General features: G+C 46.6%; 5 protein-coding genes across 9 annotated transcripts in view; 4 read left to right on the top strand and 1 right to left on the bottom strand.

Annotated features, from left to right (window-relative positions):
• The first annotated feature begins 318 nt into the window (after positions 1 to 318).
• Positions 319 to 6,610, top strand: l(2)k05819 (lethal (2) k05819). 3 transcript variants are annotated; one of them, NM_001273094.1, is made up of 9 exons: positions 319 to 612; positions 668 to 1,301; positions 1,359 to 2,073; positions 2,133 to 2,250; positions 2,933 to 3,029; positions 3,092 to 5,197; positions 5,260 to 5,422; positions 5,477 to 5,723; positions 5,784 to 6,610. In NM_001273094.1, the coding sequence occupies exons 1-9, from the start codon at positions 461 to 463 to the stop codon at positions 5,854 to 5,856; spliced, it is 4,305 nt and encodes a 1,434-aa protein (NP_001260023.1). In that variant the 5' UTR covers positions 319 to 460; the 3' UTR covers positions 5,857 to 6,610. The 3 variants fall into 3 exon arrangements, with proteins under 3 accessions (NP_001260023.1, NP_722974.1, NP_608829.2); NM_164582.3 differs by having other exon boundaries at positions 2,133 to 2,295; positions 5,784 to 6,228; NM_134985.4 differs by having other exon boundaries at positions 5,784 to 6,228.
• Positions 6,611 to 7,075: 465 nt separating this feature from the next.
• Positions 7,076 to 9,265, top strand: CG33003 (uncharacterized protein). Of its 2 annotated transcripts, none has more exons than NM_001144318.2 (3): positions 7,076 to 7,412; positions 7,473 to 7,891; positions 7,989 to 9,265. In NM_001144318.2, the coding sequence occupies exons 1-3, from the start codon at positions 7,243 to 7,245 to the stop codon at positions 9,212 to 9,214; spliced, it is 1,815 nt and encodes a 604-aa protein (NP_001137790.1). In that variant the 5' UTR covers positions 7,076 to 7,242; the 3' UTR covers positions 9,215 to 9,265. The 2 variants fall into 2 exon arrangements, with proteins under 2 accessions (NP_001137790.1, NP_787970.1); NM_175956.3 differs by having other exon boundaries at positions 7,473 to 7,816.
• A 108-nt stretch (positions 9,266 to 9,373) lies between these two features.
• On the top strand, positions 9,374 to 10,078 carry Dim1. The gene is made up of 2 exons (NM_134986.3): positions 9,374 to 9,537; positions 9,637 to 10,078. Exons 1-2 carry the CDS (start codon positions 9,460 to 9,462, stop codon positions 9,985 to 9,987), a joined length of 429 nt encoding a protein of 142 aa, NP_608830.3. The 5' UTR covers positions 9,374 to 9,459; the 3' UTR covers positions 9,988 to 10,078.
• A 36-nt stretch (positions 10,079 to 10,114) lies between these two features.
• The window catches only part of CG15431 (uncharacterized protein), a 37,291-nt gene continuing 23,644 nt past the window's right edge, over positions 10,115 to 23,761 (bottom strand). For both annotated transcript variants that reach the window (NM_134987.3, NM_001273096.1), the window contains 3 exons: positions 14,699 to 15,493; positions 14,319 to 14,629; positions 10,115 to 14,243 (listed from right to left, as the gene is read on the bottom strand). In NM_134987.3, the coding sequence (NP_608831.1) occupies positions 12,252 to 14,243; positions 14,319 to 14,629; positions 14,699 to 15,476 (3,081 nt within the window). In that variant the 5' untranslated portion in view covers positions 15,477 to 15,493 and the 3' untranslated portion in view covers positions 10,115 to 12,251. The remainder of the gene's footprint in view (positions 14,244 to 14,318; positions 14,630 to 14,698; positions 15,494 to 23,761) is intronic.
• On the top strand, positions 17,278 to 17,947 carry CG43055 (uncharacterized protein). The gene is made up of 2 exons (NM_001258938.2): positions 17,278 to 17,367; positions 17,435 to 17,947. Exons 1-2 carry the CDS (start codon positions 17,280 to 17,282, stop codon positions 17,887 to 17,889), a joined length of 543 nt encoding a protein of 180 aa, NP_001245867.1. The 5' UTR covers positions 17,278 to 17,279; the 3' UTR covers positions 17,890 to 17,947.

Below are 23,761 nucleotides of genomic sequence, written 5' to 3' on the forward strand. Positions count from 1 at the left end.
AATTATTCACCCATCGATAACGGTTATCGATAACAAGCATGACCGGTGAGTCTGTAGCTTTTTTTAAAATTTCTGAAAAAATAACAACAGTAAAGCTTAATTCTATTTTTTATCAATTTCAATACATATCCGTATTTTTATTAATGCATTCAGAGCAAAAATTCTATATTACAAGATTCCCAGAAAATTAAATTTCTTGAAATATTGAAAAGCACAAACGAAATAGGCAGGCATTTACTTTGACCGCCTAACAATTTATGTAGATAAGAGTGGAATCCGATTTCTAGTGGCTAACCTGTTAGAATGGCCACCCCTGTTCTAGAGTGACCGTACTCGGCGCCGACGGCTGTTGCGAACACTTGATCGCCGAACCCAAACCTAAACAGACGCAAATTTTGTAAACTATGCTGTAGGTGGAGGCGAATTCTTGAACTGCAGCTGCAGGAGCACGTCAAGGAAAATGGCAGCGAAGCGGGCGGAAAGTCCGGAGAAGCGGGCTAGTCCGGAGCCCACTCTGCGTGGACTAACCACAAAGGTGGCGCTGCGGCGTCTACATGAGGAGATTGAAAAACGGGTGCAACTGGAGCACGAGCGGCAATACGGAGCGGAGAGGTGAGTCAATCCATAGACGATGGAATGTACTGATAATAGCCAATCCCTTTCCTAGCCCCTATCGAAAATTGCGGGCGGCCTTTGTGAAGCGGTACGATAGCCCACTGGGATGGCTTTCCATTGGAAGCAGTTTGCTGGCTAGTGGAGCACTGCTCGCTACAGGAATGCTATGGCCCGCCTTGTGCCTGCTGGCCATCTTATCGCTGGACCTCTTTGTGGTGGTCCGGGAGAACAACCTGCGGCGCACAGAGATCTTCCGGAAGGCACGACACGCGATTTCGGAAATTAAACTAGCGGAACAGCACTTCAGTGACGATTGGCAGCAATCCAACTATCCGCACCTAAGTAATCCCATGTCGCCCTGCGTTTCCCTGCAGTGGACCTACCGAGATGGAAAAATTGTCAACTTGCCGTGGGCTTTGTTGGTGCGCGGGGATTACATCGTTCTACGGCCGGGACACATTTCACCCGGACCTTGTCACGAACTGGAGACAAATAAATTTTTTGCTGCTAACGAAATATATGGAGCTGCTCCTCACGGAGATCCTCCAGTGAAACCTGTGGCACGACCTCCGCTGCCCAATCTCGTTTGTTGTTTGGAAAGCACACCTTACCTGGATAACCTTACTGTTTGCCTCAAAAACTCTCTGAAGCGACCGCCGACCATCTACAATCAGCAGCGCTATCTGGTAAGAAGATCTTAAAAAGAAATTGGAACCCGTTGCTATCTTTGTTTACGTCGACAGCTGGTCACCAAGTATATACAGCAGTGGGGCTTCATTAGTGCCCTAGTTATCACGCTCATCTCGGGGTTACTGCGCCTCCATGGCTATGGCCTGCCTACCGATGAGAAGCACAACTGGCGCTTTGTGCTCGTCGAATCCTCGGCGGCGGCCATAGTTCCCCTATTGCCGCTTATCTTCCCGCTCATGTGGATATCCATGAACCTGTGGGGAATAGCTCGATTGCAGTGTTTTCTAAAGACGCCTCAGGCTGCGTTGGAAAAGAGTACAAGCAAATCGTTCGAAGAGGACCTGGACACGCCCTCGTACGACTATCAGAATATGTCCATGCTTCGTTCCAGTGTGCTCCGCATCTGGATGCAGCTGTGGCGTGGTGACAGTGAACTCCTGCCGCGCTCAGCCAATCTGGTACAGGTGCTGGGGTCCATTTCGGCGCTGTGCTGCGTGGACAAGAAAGGTATCCTGTCGTGGCCCAATCCCACCGCCGAAAAGGTATTCTTCCTGCACAACACAGACGAGGAGGCTCGCGAGGATGGAGCAGGCAGTCAGTCTTCTTCACAGAGCGAGAGCGACGACGTACCGGTTGTGGATGAGGACCACAAGGAGCGCGGAATAGTGGCTGAAGTGCTGGACCTCACGCACGACCAACACTGCCCCTTTCGGCTGGAGTTCGACGATCACGAATGGAAGGCGCACATCAAGTCCTTGAAGCCACTGGGTGACACTTGACTCTGAACATAGTTTTGTACCTTCTCTAACGTATTTCAATGTTTCTAGGTCTTGCCATTCTGCTAAACACCTGTTCTCCACTCACCCACGAGCACTACGCACAGTTCTGCGGTCATGTAACCGCGGTGGCTATGCTCGACAAAGATCTGGTACCTGTGACTAATCGGTATGCGTATGCACTCATTGAGTCCAGTAAAAGCTTTTTGCATGGGTACGTAGTTCATTGCCATACTCATCGTTAGTTTCTGTCTAACCAGTTATATATATGGTCGTTTGCATCGACCGCAAATATACTACTTATATAGTCTAATGATTTTCTCCAAAATAATGGTATTGAATACCATTGCATCCAAAGCCAGCCCGATCAAATTAGTCTTTTCTTTGGGTATTTTTGATTTTTGAATCCAATTGGACGATTTCCCTACAAAACAAGCACAAGAGATTGGTAAAGATTTAAAAATTACAAGCGTAAGAAAAAGTATTTTTGATTTCCAGTAACTTGCTATTCCTTAATCGTTTTGCTCTATAATTTCCCATATCATTCAAGCCTAAAAAGTAATTGCAATGTGGACATGTAAACCTTGTATTTATGTATTATTCTACCTCTATTAATTTGTTCGTACTCGTAAATCGATCTCCTTCGCCTCCCCGCCCCATCCCCATTGGCATGCTATTTTAAGTAACAGACATTCAAGAACGCTTAAATATAGTCGCCCCATTCCCGCCACCGAAACCGCCCCATCCGTCGACCTCCGTCCGCCACGCTTGCCTGCATGCTCACGCACCACCGACGCATCCCATCCAGCGGTAGTTGGAACCAGTTCTAATCGGTTGTTCTCTATAAACAGACGCTGCCTTTGCGAACTGGCCAAACAGATTGGATTCACCGACCATGCCACTGATCGGTTCGCGCTGGAGGGTCAATTGGCTAGCTATCGCCACTTGGTAAGACTCGGTGACGTTGTAAAATAGTATTCTAGTTATTATTTAAAATATCTCCATTGCAGCAACCTGATGTTGTGCGAAGGGACATTCGTTTCGCCCGGCAGCTCCAGCTGTCCTCCAAGGTGAAGGTCCCATTCCCGCACTCTTTGTCTGTGGTCATGCGCGAGAATCCAGGCGGCTATTTATCACTTTTCACCCAGGGAACAGCAGACATTATACTGGACTGCTGCGATGACTTTTGGGACGGCATTGATCTGCGACCATTGTCCGCACAGGATCGCAAGCGTGCACTGGACTTTTATCAGCGCAGCGCGCTGACGTCCTATTGTACAGCGTTTGCCTATCGACCTCTAAGGCACGGCATCCATGGAGCCCTTAGCGGTCCTCAACGGAGTGGAGGTGACTGTTTGTATCTGGAGCTACCGCCGGAGTCAAAGCTGCGCATGCAGCACGTGGACAAGACCCATTGCGACTTCCAGGGCGGACATCACGTCAAGCTGAGCCACAGCATTAGCACGGACTCATTGCTATTTTCGGAGAACAAGGACGAGGAGTGTAACGATGTGGAGGGCTGCTTCGAGATGCAGTGCCATCAGGTATTCATCGGCATGGTGACAATGCAGTACCAGGCGCAAAACGATATCGTACGACTCGTTGAGCATCTCGAACAGGCCTGCATACGCTTTGTTCACTTTAGCAAAGAAAACGAACTGCGCTCGCGTGTCTTCTCTGAGAAAATGGGTCTAGAGTCCGGATGGAACTGCCACATCTCGCTACTGAGCGAACCTGAGCCGGATAGTGAAAAGGAGCGGATAAGTGCCAAGCCAAAGGAGTTCCCGGAAAATATTGGTAAACCCCAAGCCACCACCTCAACCACTGCCACCACCACTACAACAGACCATGAGAACAACCATCATCCCAGTGCCAAAGTCATGTACATATCGCCCCCCGCACCCGCACCTGCCACTGCATCTGTATCCGAATCCATATCTGCAGCTAAAACCACTGAAATTGTAGGTGACGGCCCAGAAATTAGTTATCTCTTGGGACCGCCAAACAATCTGGAGTCGTCAAAGACCCTGAGCTCTTCAGCTCCTGGTGCCATTTCCAATCCGGATGAGAATCCACTTAACGCCCTCAATAGTGGGGATTCCCATTCACCTGATAGCGAGGGCAGTAAGGAGAGCTCTCAGGATAGCTGCACAAAGAATAACCCACCAGGCGATTCTGAGTTGGAGGCGGAAACCGAGGCGAACAAGCACAAGCAGCGCCATTCGCTGGACTCTGCCATGGACGAAAACTGCCGTTCGTTGAGCACACTCACTGAAAGCACGGATCAGAGTGCACCCATCAACTTCGATATGTCAAATAGGGCAAAGCTGCCAAGGGGCATTGAAAACATTCGGCCGCATTTGGAACAGGTTGACAATGTCCCACTGCAAGTATCGCTTTTTACGGACTGCTCAGCGGAAGCCACGCGTCAGATGCTGGACATCATGCAATCCTACGGCGAGATTGTTGTCTGCCTTGGAAGTTCGGCCAGTAATGCCAATGCGGACATTTTTCTGCAGGCCGACTGTAGTATAGCCGTGGAGCCGTTGTATCCGCAAGTGTGCCAGGATGTGGACGCGTACACGGAAGCCAATATCCAGAACAACAAACTGTTGTGGCAGCGGCATTCCGGCAAGTCAAAGGGAAACGATGATGAGGAGCTTCTGGAGGGCGGCCTTCATGGATGCGCCATGCAGTCGCCAGCTCACACCATCTCGCCACTGTACTTAAGCCGGCTGCTCAACTCTCTGCCCTGTTCCATTGCCGTTTGCCGCGACGACCCGCTTTCGCTGGTGGCCATAATTGAGCTTTCACGTCGATTCTCTCTGGGCCTGTGGAACTGCATCCAGTACTGGGCTTGCTGCGCAGGCTCTATCTCCATTCTGAACGTGCTGTGCGCGTGCCTCTCGCAACCCCCGCTCGTAACGCCGCTGCTCGGCATTTATCTGATGTGTGTGCCGGTGCCGCTAATAGCCATTTCGCTAGCACACATCGACGTGGATCCCAAAATCATGAATCGGGCAACAAGCAAAAAGCAGACGGACTATGATTCTCGCGCCTTTGCCTTTGTCATGTGGTGCTACGGCTGCAAGTTTATTGTACTGGTCGTGTCTCTGGTAAGTTGTGTTGGTCATAAACGTTAGGAGGAAGTTAAGGTGTCGATCAATATTTATTTTAGCTTGTTTCCTATTGGATGCTCTTACCAAACACCCAATTAAATCCCGCTGAACCAGCCACTGAGGAACCCGTGTTGGAAATCGACGATGATGACGACCCGGAGTTTTATCAATTTCTTTACATTGCTAGAAGCTCTGCGCTGCTAGGCATAATCCTACACTTCGGTAAATTAACTTGCCATACCTTTGATAAGCCCGACCATAATTGTATCATTCCAGTTTTCATTTCTGTCACCTTTGTGCATCGAGACCACGCGCTCTGGCAGCGCAATCCATTTACCAATCGTATTTGGGCTTTTACATGTTTGTTCTTAGTCCTCATCCATGGTATTATTTGCTTTGTGCAACTGCTGCTGGAGGATTTCTGGGTTCAGCTGCCCAACCAGTGGTTGGCCTTGTTAATCTTATTTGGTGGCAGCTTGCTGAGTATGCTCGTCAGCGAGCTGGCGAAATTCCAGGAGAACAAGTAGGTGCTAGCTGACCAATGTTCTATGATAATATTAAATGTTTGCTTTGTTTATTTCAGGGTTAACGCGCGCTATCAGCGTCGGGCGCGTCTTGACTTCGGTACCAAATTGGGCATGAATTCGCCCTTCTAAGAATCACGTCAAAGACTTAGCAAGCAAAAAGACGTCAAGGCTGTATATAACACCACCACTCGACATACTTCTTGCTACTTTTCCGATTCTGACCAACAGTCTGGGTATCCTTAGACGAAGTTGTTTCTGTCAGCATTTGTTCTTAGGTGCAACATCGTTATTTTAGCCACTAGTACTTACACATGTTTATTTTAGTTTGTGACACCCCCATCGAGTAACGAACCACACATTTGTTATTCTTGTTTCTAAAACGGTTTGTTTCGAGTTCCTTGTTTCGATGAGAAAAACCTTTGTGTACTAACATGTAAAAGACTTGCAATTATTGTATGAAATATACGTATGGTTAAACTGAAGTCCCATCTTTAAACAAGTAAAAGTCGCAGGCATTTTCAATAATTGAATTGGGAAAGTGGCATGCCTAGAACTGGTTCTCCGCAGATACCTTAATACCAAGATGATAACTGGGAGGGGCAATACTATATAGCACGCCCGAACAGGTGCTAATCCGGAGAGGCACGCCGCAGCAAGTGCCGCAGTTACTGACCCACATCCGCGGCCAGGAAGTTGACAGATATTTATGTCTTTACTTTATCAACAGAAATCGGTCAATATTAGATCCTGATGTGGAAATATTTGTATTTTTCATTCATCAATGTGTTTAAAAAAGTTACTAGAGTAATGATAGAATATTGTGTTTTGTATTTTGTAGACGTTAAGTAGAAGTAATATTTACATAGGTAACTAACACGCGTGTGGCACCTCCAATATCAAGTATTTTTAATAAATTACGAAATTATTCCAACTATTTGTATGGTTTTTTCTGTTTAACCTGATCAATAAGATTGAGCAGATACATCCTCATTTTTCATGACTATTCGAAATGTTACTAATTAGTTGCAAAATTGGAGCCACACGCCTAGTACCACATGAGGTGTATTCACCATATAGCCACGGATTCAAACTCTAGTTACACTCCACAAGCACAAATCCCAGTCGGCCGGGAGCACATAATGGAAGATGCCATCAGAAATGTGGAGTAACAATCAATTAGCACCTGCGATGTCGACGAAATGAAAGTGCTGTTCTGCCCGTTCAGATCGTTGGTATATAGATCACTTCTAGTAGCACCTTCTGCCCGGAATCTGGGTCATGAAAAAACGAAATCACGAACTTGCCCAAACGGAGTCGAATAAAACCAATGGTCGGCCCAGTGCTCCGTTGTATTCCAAAATTTCTCGCGACACGGTGCGGTGGTGTTTTTGTTTCCGAGCTCCGGCGGACATGAGGACAGTATAGCCCCCAAGGAAACTTAGTGATAGTGCGCAGCTATAATTATATTTATAAAGTGTTCCGAGGTGAAACGATATCAAGATACGAGATCACACGATGCGTTTAGAAGGCGCCAACTGGGCGCTGGTGGTGGGTCTCAGTCTAATCCTTGGATTTGGACGAGTCCAAGCCTATTCTCAGGTTTTGGTCAGCGGCACTGGAGCTGCAAACGATCAGGGACCACGTATCTTCAAGGCTCTAAATACGGATTTGATATTTCCGAGGACGTAAGTTGCAAGTGTTTACGAATCGGTGATCAAGTCTCCTGACACTTCCTGCCCGCGCAGCTTCAACTCCAGTGACAATGTGGTATCCACCACTGGAGCTCCAGTGATTACATCGACATCCACGACAAGTCCACCTCCTATTCCTTACAACCATCAACCCGAAGGAACAACCAGTTCCCCACTGTTTGTCACCCCGTTAGTTGTCACAGAGGCGGAAAAAGTCGATGATCCTGCTCCAGTATCCGAGGAGCAAACAGAGCCAGTCGTACAAGGAGCCTCCACAGGACGCGCCGTGGACTACAGGACAGCGTATCCCTTTGGCCAACTGATAACTCCGTTGCTGCGAGGCGGCAAGCCGCAGCAGTACAACTCCCGACCAACGAAGACACGTATTTACCCGCAAGGTATACCATCCTACTACTCTTCATCATCACAAAATCCATCCCGCTATCAAGCTTCGAGGCCCAGCTATAAGAAAGGTATCATCATCGCATCAATAGAGCATACAAATCAAAACAGTTCTTAAATTCTCTAACAAATATTTTTATACATACTTATCTTTGTATTTAACCTAAGGAATCGCCGATCGTTTTGCTCCTGGCGAGGGAACCGCCGCTGGTCTGTTCAAGGGACACAATCATGATCACAGTCACGACCACAGTCACGATCATTCCCATGGACAGGATGGCAAGGTGGCCGCCGGCTCCAATTCGGTGAACTCCTATGTTTCTCCAGGCGATACGTACTCCTTTCCGCCGTTGAACACAAAGTATCCATCACCGTCACAGGATCCCAAGGCTGCATTGCCATCGGATACCGTGACCAGTTACCTGCCACCCGCATCTGGAGGGCTGAGCAACGCTGGATACATATATCCGGGGCCTTCTTCCAATGGTTACAAATATCCCGGTCCAGTGCCCAATAGCAATGCCGACAAGGATACGGCGGCCAGTATGGCGAGTGCTTCCCCGCCGGCTGATGATGACCCCGGTAATGATGATTCCATCGGAACCCTGCCAGCTAGTGCACAGGACAACATTCCTTCCAAGGATCAGGACAGTATGAGCGGTCCTGCTCCTGCAGATGGCATGGATATGGGATCTCCTGCTGATGGTGGAGATGGGGGTGGCGGTGGCGGCGGAGATGGGGACATCGGCGGTCTGCCATCTCTGCACAATGATGGTTCAGGTCCCGACGACGATCACAAATATGATCCCAATATGGAGTATGCCACACCACCGCCCGGTTGGCTGCAATCTCACCCAGAATCTGCGGCTCCCAAGCCGGATGATCACGATCACGACCATGCACCCGATCATGATCACGTGCATGATCACCACCACGATCACTATCCGACTCACTTCGACTACCAGCCCTCGTATCCGGATGATTCCTATCCGGATGTCATTTACGATGATCATCCACACCACCATCACCATGTCCACCACCCACCGCCTCCTCCTCCACCGCCACCACCACCACCGCCACCGCCACCGCCGACGGAACCACCACCACCTCCTCCGCCGCCACCAGAGCCACGTGTGAAGAAGTACAGCTACTTCTACATTGGCCGCAAGCTCTGGTACATCCCGCTCTACTTTACGGTGTGGTTCAGCTTCTACATCCTGTGGCTGATCATCAAGTCCATCGGTCGCCACAAAGTGAACCTACCCAATCACTACGTCTCGCGACGCAGTGCTCCCGATCCATTTACCGAGCAGGGACGGGACGAGTATATCAACGAGATGACGGTCAGGGTGCTGGAACACATAGATAGCTTTAAGCAGAAATACTTGAACTGATAAGGACGCTACTAATTACTAAATGCCTATTAAAAACTTAATTATAAACCGAACGTTCTTGCACTGCGTTTTATTGGGAAACACATTTTAAATTTCGATAGCCACATGGTTCCGTTTCCGCTGACAGCTGTCATCGATATGTAATCGATAAGGTTATGCTATCATTGTTAGTACATCACTATTTTGTGAGACTTTGTTTATGTTTTAATTTTTCTGCGGTAACTTGAAATAAAAAACGCGCCAGGATGTCGTATATGCTCCCTCATTTGCACAATGGCTGGCAGGTGGACCAGGCCATTCTCTCCGAGGAGGACCGAGTAGTTGTGAGTAATCGCAGTCGGTTTAAGAAGACACTGCTTCGTGGAGCACCACTTGGTCAATCACCCATCAGACATAAATAATCAGAATTGTTTCCCCTTCAGGTAATACGTTTCGGTCACGATTGGGACCCCGCCTGCATGAAAATGGATGAGGTCATGTACAGCATCGCCGAGAAGGTGAAGAACTTTGCTGTCATCTATTTGGTGGACATTACCGAGGTGCCGGACTTCAACAAGATGTACGAGTTGTACGATCCTTGCACGGTGATGTTCTTCTTCCGCAACAAGCACATCATGATCGATTTGGGCACGGGCAACAACAACAAGATCAACTGGCCACTGGAGGACAAGCAGGAGATGATCGACATTGTGGAAACGGTGTATCGAGGTGCCCGTAAGGGCCGTGGTCTGGTAGTCTCGCCCAAGGACTACTCTACCAAGTACAGATACTAAGGTGGGTCGCGTACCCCGCCGACTTAGTTTAATGTATCCCATTTAGGCGTAACAAATTGATGATCCCAAATAGAAGCGACTGTCTCTTGGCAACTTGTGTATATGTATTTTCTTCTGGTTTATTTTTCACTTGTCACATTTCTCATTAATATCGCTAACATGTACATCAATTTCTTGGTTTTTCATATATAACATTTAACTAAGTTTGTTCTTTAATAGCTCATACTTTTAAAAATTTTAATCCGTTCTTTAAAGTAAACTTTCATTAATAATTCTTGTATTTGCGCGTTAGTAGTACACATATTCGTTTTAATTTCGAATTGCTTTCATTTACCAATTTGATCAATTATGCTTTGAGTTTAGCTAGAGGTACATATAGACATCAATCGAGCTTATAAACATTATGGAAATTAGGTCGGACTATGGAAAGGGGGGCGTTAGTACAAAAGTATAAAAGAAAACATCGCAACGAAACATTCGCGGGAAAAGGAAAGAAGTCTTTTCTAGTAAAAACACTAAGTACTCGTATTCGAAGTTCACAAATTGAATGGCCTACGCATTGGTGCCGATATCCAAACTTTGTCTTCAACATTGTTATTGTTCATTTAATACAACAGCTCAGTTTTATTACAGATTTATTATGCTTAGGTTTAACAATTGGTTCCGCTACTCTTTGACTTACACAAGTTAGGTTTGCTCATTGGTTTCATTAAATATAGGTATGTATATTTATCTACGTTATTAGTTATATGTATATGTTTGCTCATTTGAAACAAATCAACGCTACAATTACAATATTTTCATTTACGAATTTTCATTTACGCTTACGTTCTTCAGCATATAACCAACAATTAAATGTTTGTGTTTCTGGGGGATTTTCCTTTTGATATACCATTTCCATTTCCTAGGCGCCTTTCGAGTTGATCTCGTCGTACAAAATACTTACTAGTATTAAAAAATATTCAAATAGGGCTCGATTTATACATGTGTGGTGTATATAAATATATACTTATGCATAGGATAGGTACAAATCAGGCTCAGGCTGAGGCTCAGGCGTGTTAGAAAGTCTCTGGGGGGCTGGGGCACCTCAAAATGCAGCTCTATCATATTATCTCGCCTTTCGACCACTAATTGTGTATTTTGATTTGAGTAATCCGAGTTATTTGATTCATTTCCCTTCCCTTGGCTTTAGCTTTTCATAGAAAAATAGAGATGCGTAGGTGGGATGAGTTAGGAAATTGTTTACATACATGTTCGTCATTTTTCTATATTCGCTTTCTAACTTTATATTCTGACAACAACTCTATTATATATCCAACAACAATTCATTTTCGAACAGGCAGGAGCGGGGAAATGCGAAAATGTTCCTGGAAAGTCGTCACCTTTTGTCTAGCTACGCGTTAAGGACATTTAGGCATCTTCGGGCGGACCCCTCGAGGTCCTTAAGGTCTTCGGTCAGAGTACTTTTGTTGCAAGGATAACACGACATCGCTGGATTCGATGCGAAGTTGCGGTGCACTCTATAAAATTTCTAAATTACAATACTTTAAGTATTTGGCTGCTGGTTAAGACACTAGAAGAGTTTTCATTCCGTAAGAGGGAGAGCTATAGATAGAGATAGAAAGACCGATATATGGTGGCGACTGGCGATATATCTATAGAAATATATGTATAAACTTTCTCTTCAGTATGGCGCCGCATACAAATATATATATTCGTACGCCTGCACTTTTGTTTTACAGATAAAGTGTGAAAAATAAATCCGAGTATCACTACTTAACTTTTAGAGTTCTATTAACAATAATAGACAACAGTCTCTAAGTACGAATACGTTGTTGTTCATTACCCACTTCCACCTTCCCGATCGGTCTATGCATGATTAGTAGGCATGTACTACTGTACTGTGACTCCGTGTGCCAGACCGAACTATCTTATGTTTTGACTAAATGCGCTTAATCTAATCCTCCTTACCTATACCTAAATACTCATCAATACTCGCGTTTCATAGTTCCGGGTTCCGGATCTCGAGCAACCCAGGAAATTGGTTGCTAGACCAGGCGACAAACTGAGTTACAGTGAAAACTTCAAAAGTAACATTCTCTAAACTCTTTCGCAGTACTTGAAGAAGGAATGAGTCCATGTTCTTCTTAGAGAAGTTTTCACCGTAGCTCCCATCACCATGCGTACAAAGTCAGTTGCTAAGCTCTTTATTAGTGGCCCGGCCCAGGGAACTGCCTTTGTTGGAGCAGTGGAAACCAGCTGGGCTAGAAGAGTGTCTCCTTGGACCATTTTCTGGAAGTGCCGGGCAGGCTGGGATCGCGCTTTTCGCCGTCCAAGCCACCGCCGTCCCGTATCAAGTGGGCCCGATGCTCCTGCTGCTCCTCGTTGTCCTCGTTGGGCAGCCGGATCAGGGGAAGCTCTAGCATAACGGCGGGCGTTGCAGTCGTTGTGGTTGATGCAGTGACTCCAGCTTCGCAGCTCAGATTGGCGGCACTCCGACTGATACCGCTGGTGGGAACATTAGCGGGACCCGGTCCCGATCCCTTGCGCAGGATCAGATCCTTAAGGGAGGCGGGCACACAGATGCTCTGTTGCCGGGTGGCTATCACCGAGTCGGACACGGACGAGGGGCAGGGATCGTGCACCAGCCGGATAGCGTTCGTTGGCAGTTGAGCTGGCTGCTGTGTGACTTGAGTGGTGGCATTATTGTCCATCCGGGCGGCCAGACCAGGAACAGAAACGGGAACGGGACTGGGCGTGGACCGACCCATGCTGATTACCGTGTTGAGGCTGCTGTACTGGGTGTGTGTGGCAGACTCCGCACCGCCGAGAGTTACTCCAGACGCCTCCACCAACCCCAGCTCAGTATTCAGGGTGGAGCAGGTGTCCTCCTCCGTGGTGGTGGTCGTTGTGGTCGTCGTCGTCGTCTGTGGATCGCTGTACTGCTGCAGCAGAGGTCCCCGCCGGGGGGGACTCTGGCTCACCACTGCTCCAAAGTGGGTTTCCAGCGGAGGCGCCTCCGACTGTATGGGCAAGCCCATGTGGAACTGTTGCAGCGGCTGATTGATGAGAGCCACTCGGTCACTGGAAGTTACGCTGATGGTGCGATGTCGCTGGAGCAGTGGTCTCCGGGGACGTGCTCCTCCACCACCACTAGTCAAGGCGGCGCTCGTCAATCCCGCAGAGGGCACCGCACTGAGGCTCATTCGTTTTACTGGCACGGCATGCAGCATGGGATTGGGCTTGGTCTCCCCACCAGTTTGGATTGAGGCGGCCTGTGCTTGGGCAGCCTGGGCTGCTGCCTCCTGCTCCTCGCTGTCGCTGCTCAGCTGCTGCATGTCATCGTCCGTGTCCGCCGGACTCTCCAGCCCAAAGACCGAGTCCTCGTCCAGAGAGCGCAGCTCGGAGTCGGGACACTCCAGCGAGGAGATCTTGAAGGAACTTAGTGAGGCCAGCGGCGCTCGCTTCTCCGGATTGTTATTGCCCAGCGCCGGCAGTTTGTTGGACACGGAAATGGTGGCCAGGCTGGCGCTTCCGCAGCTCCCCGCGCCATTTAAACGCTCCAGACTTACCGGAGTGCTGTCCACGCTGATACTACTGGAGCTAGCTGCGGTGACTGCCGCTCCGGCTGGAACCGCTGCATTGGCCGTGTACGGAAAGCTGTTGTTGTTGCTCTCGTTGCGCTGCAGCTCCACCAGCGTGAGCTTCCGCCGGACACCCAGACGCAGCTCCTCGGATGGCGAGTCGCAGAAGTGGAACGCCTGGTGAGCACTGGTGGGCGGGGCAGACTGCACGGGCTTGGGAAGTGGCAGAGCCAAGGCCAGGTCGACGGTGCTCTCCTGGTTGTACGGATACACGTCCACAGTGTCCGCGCTGATCGAGTGAATCTGCTGCTTACGGCCAGCCTGAGCACTGTGTGGATCATAGGACACGATGCTGTGCTTCCGCTTGACATTGGATGCACTGAGATTGGAGGTCCTCGATCCGCTCACTGAACCCGATCCCGATCCTTCGTGGACACTGCGCTCTGAGGGACATGGCGAAGCCTTGGGCGTTGGCTGTATCACCTGAATGTCCGGGTAGTAGTAGTCCCAATTCTCGATGCTCGATGTACGCGAGGCAGTCGATAGCTTCCGTTGCAGCGTGGGCGGCAGGTTGCCCATGCAACCACCCATGTAGGCAGACGTGCGCCGCTCCAGGTAGGAGCTATCGGTACTGCAGCAGGTCATGGCACTGCTTCGCCGCGAGTCCTGACCCTGTTGGGTTATAAGACGGATTCATTTCAGTGTGGTTTCATTCCGGAGAGGTTGAACCGCTCCACTTTCACTCACCGCCATCGGTACGGACAGAAATCCCGGCTTGCTGCGCGTGGAATCCGTTCTCTGGTGCTGGTGATCTGGCTCATCCGTGGCACCTGGCTGCATGTACTCCTCCGCATCCAGTTCGTCCTCCGTCTCCACGAAATAGTCGTCCGTGCCAAAGCTGCCGCCCATTGGATAGTTGCTGAAGATGCGCGACGACTCCGACCCACTCTTGCGACGACCCACATGACCTCCTGCGCCGGACATTGAGGAATAGGAGAAGCGACGCGGTGGCTCCAGCAGGTAGCTATAGCCCACTGGAACACCCACACCAACACCACCTGAAATGGAGGCATTTCACTTCGTTGAAACCACTTTCTGGAAATTGTTCTTCATTTTAAAGGACTTACCCATCGAACCACATCGATATCCACGATTCAACAGCGGCGGAGCGCTGACATTGCCGAGTGAGAGCATCCGCTGCCGGCGGTAGACCATTGCATCATACTCATCCGGATAAATGGACATGCCCGTGGCCACGATGGCGTCGTGGATTTCGCGCTCCTCTTCCTCCTGCATGCACACCGCCGCAACGGCAGCCATTTTGGGATCCTTGAGCACCTTCATCGTCTCGTTGCTGCTGCTGCGACTCTTCCAAACGATTAAGAAAACCATCAGACCGAAGAAGCCGCCCAAAGTGGCGGCGATCCTGACGCCCGTCATCACGTCGTACGTGGCAAAGAACTCCTCCCGTATCCTGGCCCGCTCTGCTGCGTTTTCCGCCTCCGTCAGATTCCGCTCGCCCGGCGGCAGTAGTGGCATATAGGGCGTGGCCGTAACATGGGCATGGGCGGGTGCTGTGGGCGTGGCAGTGTTGCTCTGATAGCTGCTGTTACTGCTACTGCTGTTGCTGCTATTCGAAAGCGCCGCCGGTGTCGGTGATGGCGGTGGATTCTCATGCAGGACATCAGGACTCGTGTCGATGAGAGCCGCTGCTTGGACTCGATTGCTATTGCTTGCGGCACGACGGGTGATCCGTTGCTGTTCCTTATGATCCTGCTGCTCGTCTGCTTGCTGCGTGGCATGACTTGGATTGACTGATGTGACGCCAGTTGTTGCAGTAGTTGCTGTTCTTGCTGTGGAGGGCGTTGCTGCAGACGACGAGGCACGTCGTGAAAGTTTGGCCATCTCTATAAAGACATTTTCTGCAAGCAGAAGATATAAAACGGGATTTATGTTAAAATTAATAAATTGGAAGAAGTAAATTTGCATATTTTTAGTTTAAGAATAAAATCCACTGTACATTGTTCAGCTGCCAACTTCACTGACCCATTCTCTGCGACTACTTGCCACATCTCCGCGCATTTGACGAGCAAACTGCGGCAGCTTTATGCTCCACCAGTGGACGTGGCTAACTGCCCATGAAAGTGCTGGTCACGAACAAATTGGTCATACAATATCGACGTGACTGCCATTCCAGCCAGCTGTGAGCTGATGTTGCAAATGGCCAATGAAGTGAACGGATCTCCACTTGTGGGAGCTAAATAATCAAGTAAAAATAGAGCCTTGAAGATGTATTGCTCTTGAAATTCTATTAAATTGAGATAATGCAATATAAAACTTTAGACGTTTACACTCAGCTACTTTTCGTTTTCCGCTTGTATAAAACGAAGAATTTCACTGTTTGATGAAAGGAAATTGAAAGTGCTACAAAATAAATGGCAAAGCATTATTGATTTCCAAGGACACCCTTTGAAATATTCTTCACCACTCGCCAGCACCTCTCTCCTCCTGGGAATGCCATCCTCAACCCATTAGGACGCCATAAATCCATCCACATTTCTTGGCGCATTCTTGGGAACCGCCTTAAACTTTTTAATTGTTTTCAGCGCTTTTCCGGCTACCCTTCCGCTAGGCAGGCATTCCCGTGGGCAAATAACTTGGTAAATTTTTAACATTTTGTTGAAATGAGTAAATTAAGGTGAACACCCACACACACACAACTAAGACTGAAGTTGCCTTTGCCCGCAGCTTCCCCTTTCGACGGTATCCTTGGATTTTCAACAAGTTGCACGCTCAATAATTCAGAAGGACACTGTAGCCTGTTGCCTTTGTGTGTGTGGGTGTGAGTATGTTGCCATTATACATTGTCATTGGCAGCTAGTTGGTCAGCTCCTGGTCCTCCAGCTTCGCCGCTCCCCTTGGAGACACCATCCAGCAATTGTTCGTTTTGTATTGACAGTCGCGCAATTGCGGAGCTTCGCTCTGTTAAATTTTTCTATCTGAGCTGTTCTTTCCTTCCACAGGATTTTTCGTATTTTTGTTTTACACAGCGTTTTGTGTGTCCTGCCAGCGCTTTTGTGTCCTGCCAAGGACAGCGGCAGTCAGTCAGGGAGCGAAATGATTATTGCAAAAGTTTTCGTCTAACTCTCGTGTTCCACCTCAAGCTCATGCACCTTGGCATTTTTCGGTTTGGTTTTTCATTTTCCATTTCCCATTGCCATTGCCATTGCCACTGCCATTTCCATTTCCCGCCTTTCCATCCTCCAAGTTGGCGGGCAAACAAGAAAGTTTTAATGGCTATTATACATTGGCCATAATTCGTGTCCAACTTCCGTGCAAATAATAAGGCAAAAAAATGTAAAACACAATTTGCAGTCTAAGCAGTTTGGAGTGATTTTTAATGGCCCCACAGTTGGCGGATTCTTTTCCCGGACAATTATATTTGAATTCCGCTAATGGCAGCGAAATTTGTCTCCTATCTTGAATTAGGTTATTTATTATAACTTATAACTTTAACGGAAATGTGAATCTCTTTGTTTGGCCGTCGATAATACTGTAAGTTGAAATAGTGAAATGCTTAAGCAGTTGAAGGTGAATCCCTTATCATTTGCCTTATCTTTTTAAAGTACTGAAAGTATCTGTTGAAGTACTACCAAGAAATCATTATAAAAGGGCACTGTTCAATAATAATCTAAACAGTTGTTAACAATGTTTACTAAGCTAACTGCATTCAGTGCCTTTCTGGCCATAATTTCCCTGTGTAGGGCCTACCAAATATCTACTAGTGTTATTGAAGGTTGGTCTTCAACTTCTATTTACCAATTGTTTCTTCTTAAGAGTAAATTTTTGTATCTTTAAACTAGGTGTTGCTTCATATCTGAATACACCCACAGCGCCATTCGTCAAGATTGGAGATAGTTATTACTTTATTGAAAATAAGCTTGATAGAAACTGGTATGATGCGTTCGAGGCTTGTCGCCAAATGAACGCTGACTTGGTGGCATTTGAAGACCGGAAGGAACAGAAACTGATATATCATTACCTTGTTGATAACGAAATGGATACGACTTATTGGACTGCTGGCACCGACTTGGCCGAGCAGGACTCTTTTGTTTGGTTTTCAAATGGTCAGCCCGTGGCTTCAGATTTGTGGTGTAATAATGAACCAAATAATGCTAAAAATGAGGAGCATTGCGTTGAATACAAACCTTTGCACCCGGAAGCGAAAATGGGATTGAATGACAGGGTCTGCACCTTTAAGACAGGTTATATTTGCAGGGCGCCGCAGCCCAAAACAGTATCATTTATTGTGTGGTAACTAGAGGTGTTAAGCCTTGACTTTGCTAAATGTCTTTTAATAAAAATTTTAATTATCCAAAAGAGACTTAGACCTTGAGGGATAATTTGTTCCTCTAAGTTATTAAATACTTCTAATAAGTTGCAGCTTCCGTTTGGCACACAATGGAGCATGTACAAATGCTCTTCAGATCCTGCTGCTCCAAAAGAAGACAAAGTGTTGAAGCTCCCATGGAGTCCTGTTGATGGATTAGCACACTCGGGGATGGGTCCTGTTGCCAGGCAAGGATAATTGCCTTTGGCTTAGTTCAAATACTTGTGGGTGTGCTTGGGCCAAAAGATGGAATGAGCAGGGCAAACAATATACGTAGAACACATTAACAATGTCCGTTCGATGAACGTGTGTATCAACGCCATATCGATGTCAAAGTGGGCGTATTTGGGGGGTGGAACGATGTCTATGGGATAGGATGGAAAATGAGCGGAAAATGGTGGCTCAAGCCAACAACAAGAACAATGTGTTGCTTGTTGCGCCTTGTTGTTGCTGCATGATGAATGATTGTGGCTGGGCCACACAAATGGACAAATGGACAGCGAACAACGGACAAACATGCTGACAGGCGGTCTCGGCTTGGTTTTGAGTACACGGTGCGTATGCGTAATGCGTGAGAGGAGTGAGCTGGCCAGAGCACAAGGGGAAAATAATAATTCATCATGCCCGGGGCGAATCTACCCTATATATGCATATGTACTACATACACACGCTATACTCGTATATAAAAGTGTATCTGCCTTATTTTTGTGACTCTCGTATTTTTACTTTGGCAAATGAAATTGACGGCAAATCAATTGAAATTGTGTACAAATATATAAGCTTATACAAGAATGCCTTTGTCAGATTTTGGGCCACCTCGATTTGACTTCACCGTCAGTCAGCCAAAAATGAAATCATTCATGTGCATTGAGGCGTATGCCGTAAATACAGAAGCCAATGTTTAAATAGAATCAGCTTAAAAGAACAGCCTGGATTGCTCAATTTGTTCACTTTTACATTCCTTAGTCCTGTGAAGCGAAAATCGAGTTACGATTATGATTAAAGTACTGGAAATATATTAGAACATTTTTGATAGATAAGCTAGAACCGTTCGACTTAGGATTTATTCCTTTCAAAGTAACATAATTCACTTAAAGAACAAGGGTAAGTCCCCTTTCAACTCCGTTCAAGTGGAATGACTGGTGATTTATTGATGAAATTGATTTCGTGCCATTGATTTCTTAACACCCAATAAATCCCTACTTAAATGTCCATCATTGTCATCAGGAAGTTTCGTTGAGCAACTTAAGAGTATATATGTATATTTACGAAAGAGACCACATATAACAACCTAAGCGGCTTATAGGAGCATTAGGCAAATGAAAATACTCAATGGAAAAATGTGTGGCCTTCTTTCGATTCGATTTTGCCGTCCTTAAACTTGGCCTCCATTTCATATATTTTTTAATTAGCTAAATTGCACACACTAAGCTGTGGACCTCAATATTTTAGGAGCTTAAACTGAGAGTGAAGGCTTTAAAATAGAGAAAGCACAAATGGAAAGTGGTTTCTGTGAGTCTGGCTGCCTTATTAGTGTCTGCTTTGTCTTCTCCAAAGGAAAAAAAATACAATGCCACACAGTCGCCCCAAATAATGAGAATTATGGCATTCCACAGCCGCGCCTACAGAAAGTCCTGCCCACCACCTCCGCTGGCTGCCGCCATCACTCGACGAACTCCTGCCCCTGAAACGCAGCCGTGCGCCATTTAACAAACATTCCGTTAATCTGCTACACTTGGCAGCGCCATGGCCACGAGCCTGCCTTCCACATCCGCTCCTTCATCCAGATCCTGCGTCTGTACTGGTGCCTCCTTCGGTTTGGTTCGGCCCGCTTGGCTTTTTAGCCGACAGAGTAGAAGATGGCGGGAATTGTGTTCTAACCAAATTGCAGATCTCACTACAAATAAGAGGATTCCTAGGACACAAATGACATAATCGAAGTTCCACTTCTAAAGTGCACTAAACGCATAAAAGGTATGTCAGGACTAATTAACTGTTAATACTAAAAATTCAATTAAAATTTCACTCCCTGCTATTGTTATAATAATTTCAATCAAAAGCATTTTTTAAAAATGTATCTAATGTAAAAATGGCAAACAATGCGTTGTGCTAAAAACGTGTTTTGGTAGAATACCATTGTATGCAATTCTATTTTAGCCAAACATTCAGGTACCTCCAGGTGTTTTAAATGTTTGATGTGGCTTTTTTTTCGGATGTCAGCACTGGTATTGTGTGTTGTGGGTGTGTGTGGGTGTGTTACCTCATGCAGTAGAGCCCGGTGATGTTGTCCTCGTTGTTACTGCTTATTGTTGTGCTTTTATTGTTATGGCCATGTTTTTTTCCCATTCCCGCGCCTGCTCTTTTCTGTTTGCTGTTTCATTTGGTGGCATTGTTGCTTCTGCCAAACCCCTGGCCCTGCCGCACCCCCTCGCCCACATGTTTGTGTGTGTGCGTCTGTGAGCTGCCTTTGTCTTTAGTACGCTAAGCGTTTTACGTTTATGATCCCAACTCAGGAGCAGACACAGAAACCGAAACCAAAAACCCAGGAACAGACAGACGGAGCCCTGAATTCCGCTTCTGACCCCGCCCACGGGCTTACAAATGACTTTTGAATTGCATTCCGGTTATTGCTACTCATTCGAGCGCAAATTATGCACTTAAGGTCCTTTTTTTTTGACACACACACCCTCAGAGCGTGTGAATTGTCCTGGGTAAAAGGGAAAATTCGATTACTACGCCCTCTTAAATGTGTCACGTTTTGAGTTTGTTCTACTTCTAATATTTGCTCAAATATTTACCAGGATTACGTGCCTGGCCTTGGTAAAAGATGTCCTGGCCTGGATACCAGCGATTAGATCGTTGGGTTTCCTAAGCGGCTCCCGTAGCCCCAGATACTTTTCCATTTTCGACGTTAATAATTTACTGTCAACTTGTATATTTATTGCTTAATCACTCGGAAGACCACAGATAATGCGGCAAAATGTGTGTGTATTTGCTGGTGGCCTCTCCATAAATCAAACTCATTCGCCAAATGTAGTCAATTTGTAGTCAAAAGTCAGTGCTAATAGAATCAGTGATGTCCTTTATTGAAAATATGACAAGACTTACCATAATATTCTTGAATAGTAATATCTAAATGTCATTCTGAATTTCGACTGTGTAGAATATCTCATGAGCACACACAAAACCTATTTTACCCATGGCAATCAATGAGGATTAGGCAGAATTAAAGTCAGAGAAACTGAATCAGTATGCAAGGGGAGAGGAATTGCTTCATTTAATTACTTTTATGCCTATTTCGTGGGATAATCACTCAGTCAGTGAATACCATTTTAAATGAATGTATGTACGTGTAAATTCATTTAAAGTCCACTAGAAATTTAAGCCTTGAAATAAAGATTAACATTACTTTAAAGAGTCCTATAGCAGTTTATAATTTCCCTATTTTTAATATGGTCTAAAGGATATAAAACAGCTTTCCTTTTAGTGTCCACCAAGCCAATGATTATCCTAGCGAAACCATAAAAAGCGCCATTAGGCGTCTCCTATGGTCAACCACTTTGGCAGCTGGATTTGGCCAAAAGCCGGTAAAGTAGTTAAATTAACAACTAATTTAAAACAGTTTTTATGTGGCAGTTGCACAAATGGTACACCTCCCGCGCTCCACAGCGCACAAATAGCCATGTCACTGGCTGTCTAAGGACTGACTTTTGTGCCACTTTGGGTGGCGGGTGTGCTGTTGGTCGCCTGTCATGCGAGTGGACAGCGATGTCTAGACAAATTTATAACGACTGTTGTTATCCTGTTGGCGGCATTCGGCGAAGGCAGCATTCCGCAGCGGACATTTAATTTTGACACCACGATTGACAAATGCTGGCGGGGTTTTGGGTCAGCTGCCAGGGCCATCAGATGCCGCATGGCGTGTCATTTGTGTCAGTGAAGTCAAGTGTCAATTAAATGCCTGGCGGGACACACTTTATTTTGCGACCACTACGACCGCCACATGGCGTATACGTAATTTACTTCACCGCATTCCGCCACAACAAATGACATTTAAGGGGGAAAGCCCTTTTCAGTGCTCCTTTCCTGCAAGCTGACACTTGACTTGTGCTTCCTGTTGGTTTTTGTTCGCATATGTACCATCTGTATCCTTTACAGCGGCGTTAAAGTGCCAAGCAAAGAAGTATAATGAAAGCGCCACAAAGTATGCAACTGAAACACGCACACATGCACGGGAAATAAACGTCGCTTGAGTTAACAATTACTGACACCATTAAAGTTGCCTGCCACGCCCACCGGCCACCGCCCACCGCTCACACAAGAACGCCCAGCGCCCTCAAGTTTTTTGTTTCGCAACGGCTGTGTTTATACACCAAAAGAACGCAATACTGCATTAAGTTAAAGTAGTTGGAAATGCACTGTGGAAATGGCAATATACAATATTTTGAATCAGGATGACATATACTCTGCACACTTTGTGGCACATTTACCTTTTGCGATATAGAATATATTGTCCCGTGTCCATATATATTTCTTAGTTTCTATTTTAGGACTTCATCGTTTTCTCGCTGTGCATTCTTCTTGGAGCTTCATCTCCATTATCATCAGCTCGCCTCATTGTTGCGCCTTGCCATTGTCTTTGTGTGTCGATGCATGTGTCGGTGTGTTGGCGGGGGTGTCACTGTACAGTGCACACAGTACAACTTGCTACGTGCCCGGCTCAGTGTTTGTGTGCTTGTGACATGTGCCTGGCACAGATTGCGCATTGTCTGCAGCAGGCAGCTCACATTTTCTGTGGTCCTGCAACTTTTTGTCCTGCAGCCCAACGACAGCGAGGATGCAACGAGCATTTTATGCAAACGACGGCAAACTTTTGCCACAATTGAGCAAATTGCTGTCCGGAAATGTGCTTTGATTCAATAGCCATGGGCCAGGACACAAGGCACAGGAGGCGTCCGAAACTTTGGACCACCAAGTAATTTAGAAGTCCATTCGCCCCCGAAGTTGCAGCGTCCGCCCCCCGAAAGTGTATTTATCATAATGCCAATGGCTCTCGCCACTCCAAGTTGCAACATTGCCGAAATGAATGGGGCGGGTGCGGCAGCTGGCGCCATTAACCCATTAAAAGCCCACAACAAGGACCGCATCACGTAGTTGCCGGGCATTGTACACCAAAAGGAAATTTCTTACAATCTGAGGTTAAACTTTTAAAATTTATACGTGCTGACTCGTTAATAAAGCCAATTTACTTACTGCAAATGTCGCGTGTTTCATAAAATTTTAATGTTAGTAACTTAATGTAACTATATATTTTATTTGAATATTGTTTCTATTTTTCGCACAGTGCAGCAGACTGCATCAGGTATCCGGATGGATCTCGAGCGCCGCAAACACAGCACGTAGCCACTTCTGTTGAGCACGGCCAACCCGACAGATACGAAAGGGTTGAGGTTGAGGTGGTGCGGTGGCTACAGGGGGTGGGAGGACTCAAAGTGGGTTGAAGGGGAAGAAGAGCAGTTATGTTCGGTTGAGCACACACACACACACACAGAGCCACTCACGCACACAAAGGCAGTGGCAGGTATTGCATTGTGGCCATTAAATCAGAGTTAACAACTGGCTGTTCCACTGCGCACAATGGGCCAAATAAAAAGGAGATAAATTCTCGTGTTTATATCAGATAATGTTGATTGTCATAATATAACAGTCTATGAAAATAACCACTCACTTTATTTTTATGATACTTGAAGTTCATTAAATTATGAGTTCAGGCAACATATAGTTTCAAGTATTTTAAATA

The sequence above is a fragment of the Drosophila melanogaster genome, chromosome 2L (genome assembly GCF_000001215.4).
Source record: "Drosophila melanogaster chromosome 2L".
Classification (NCBI taxonomy): Eukaryota; Metazoa; Arthropoda; class Insecta; order Diptera; family Drosophilidae; genus Drosophila; species Drosophila melanogaster.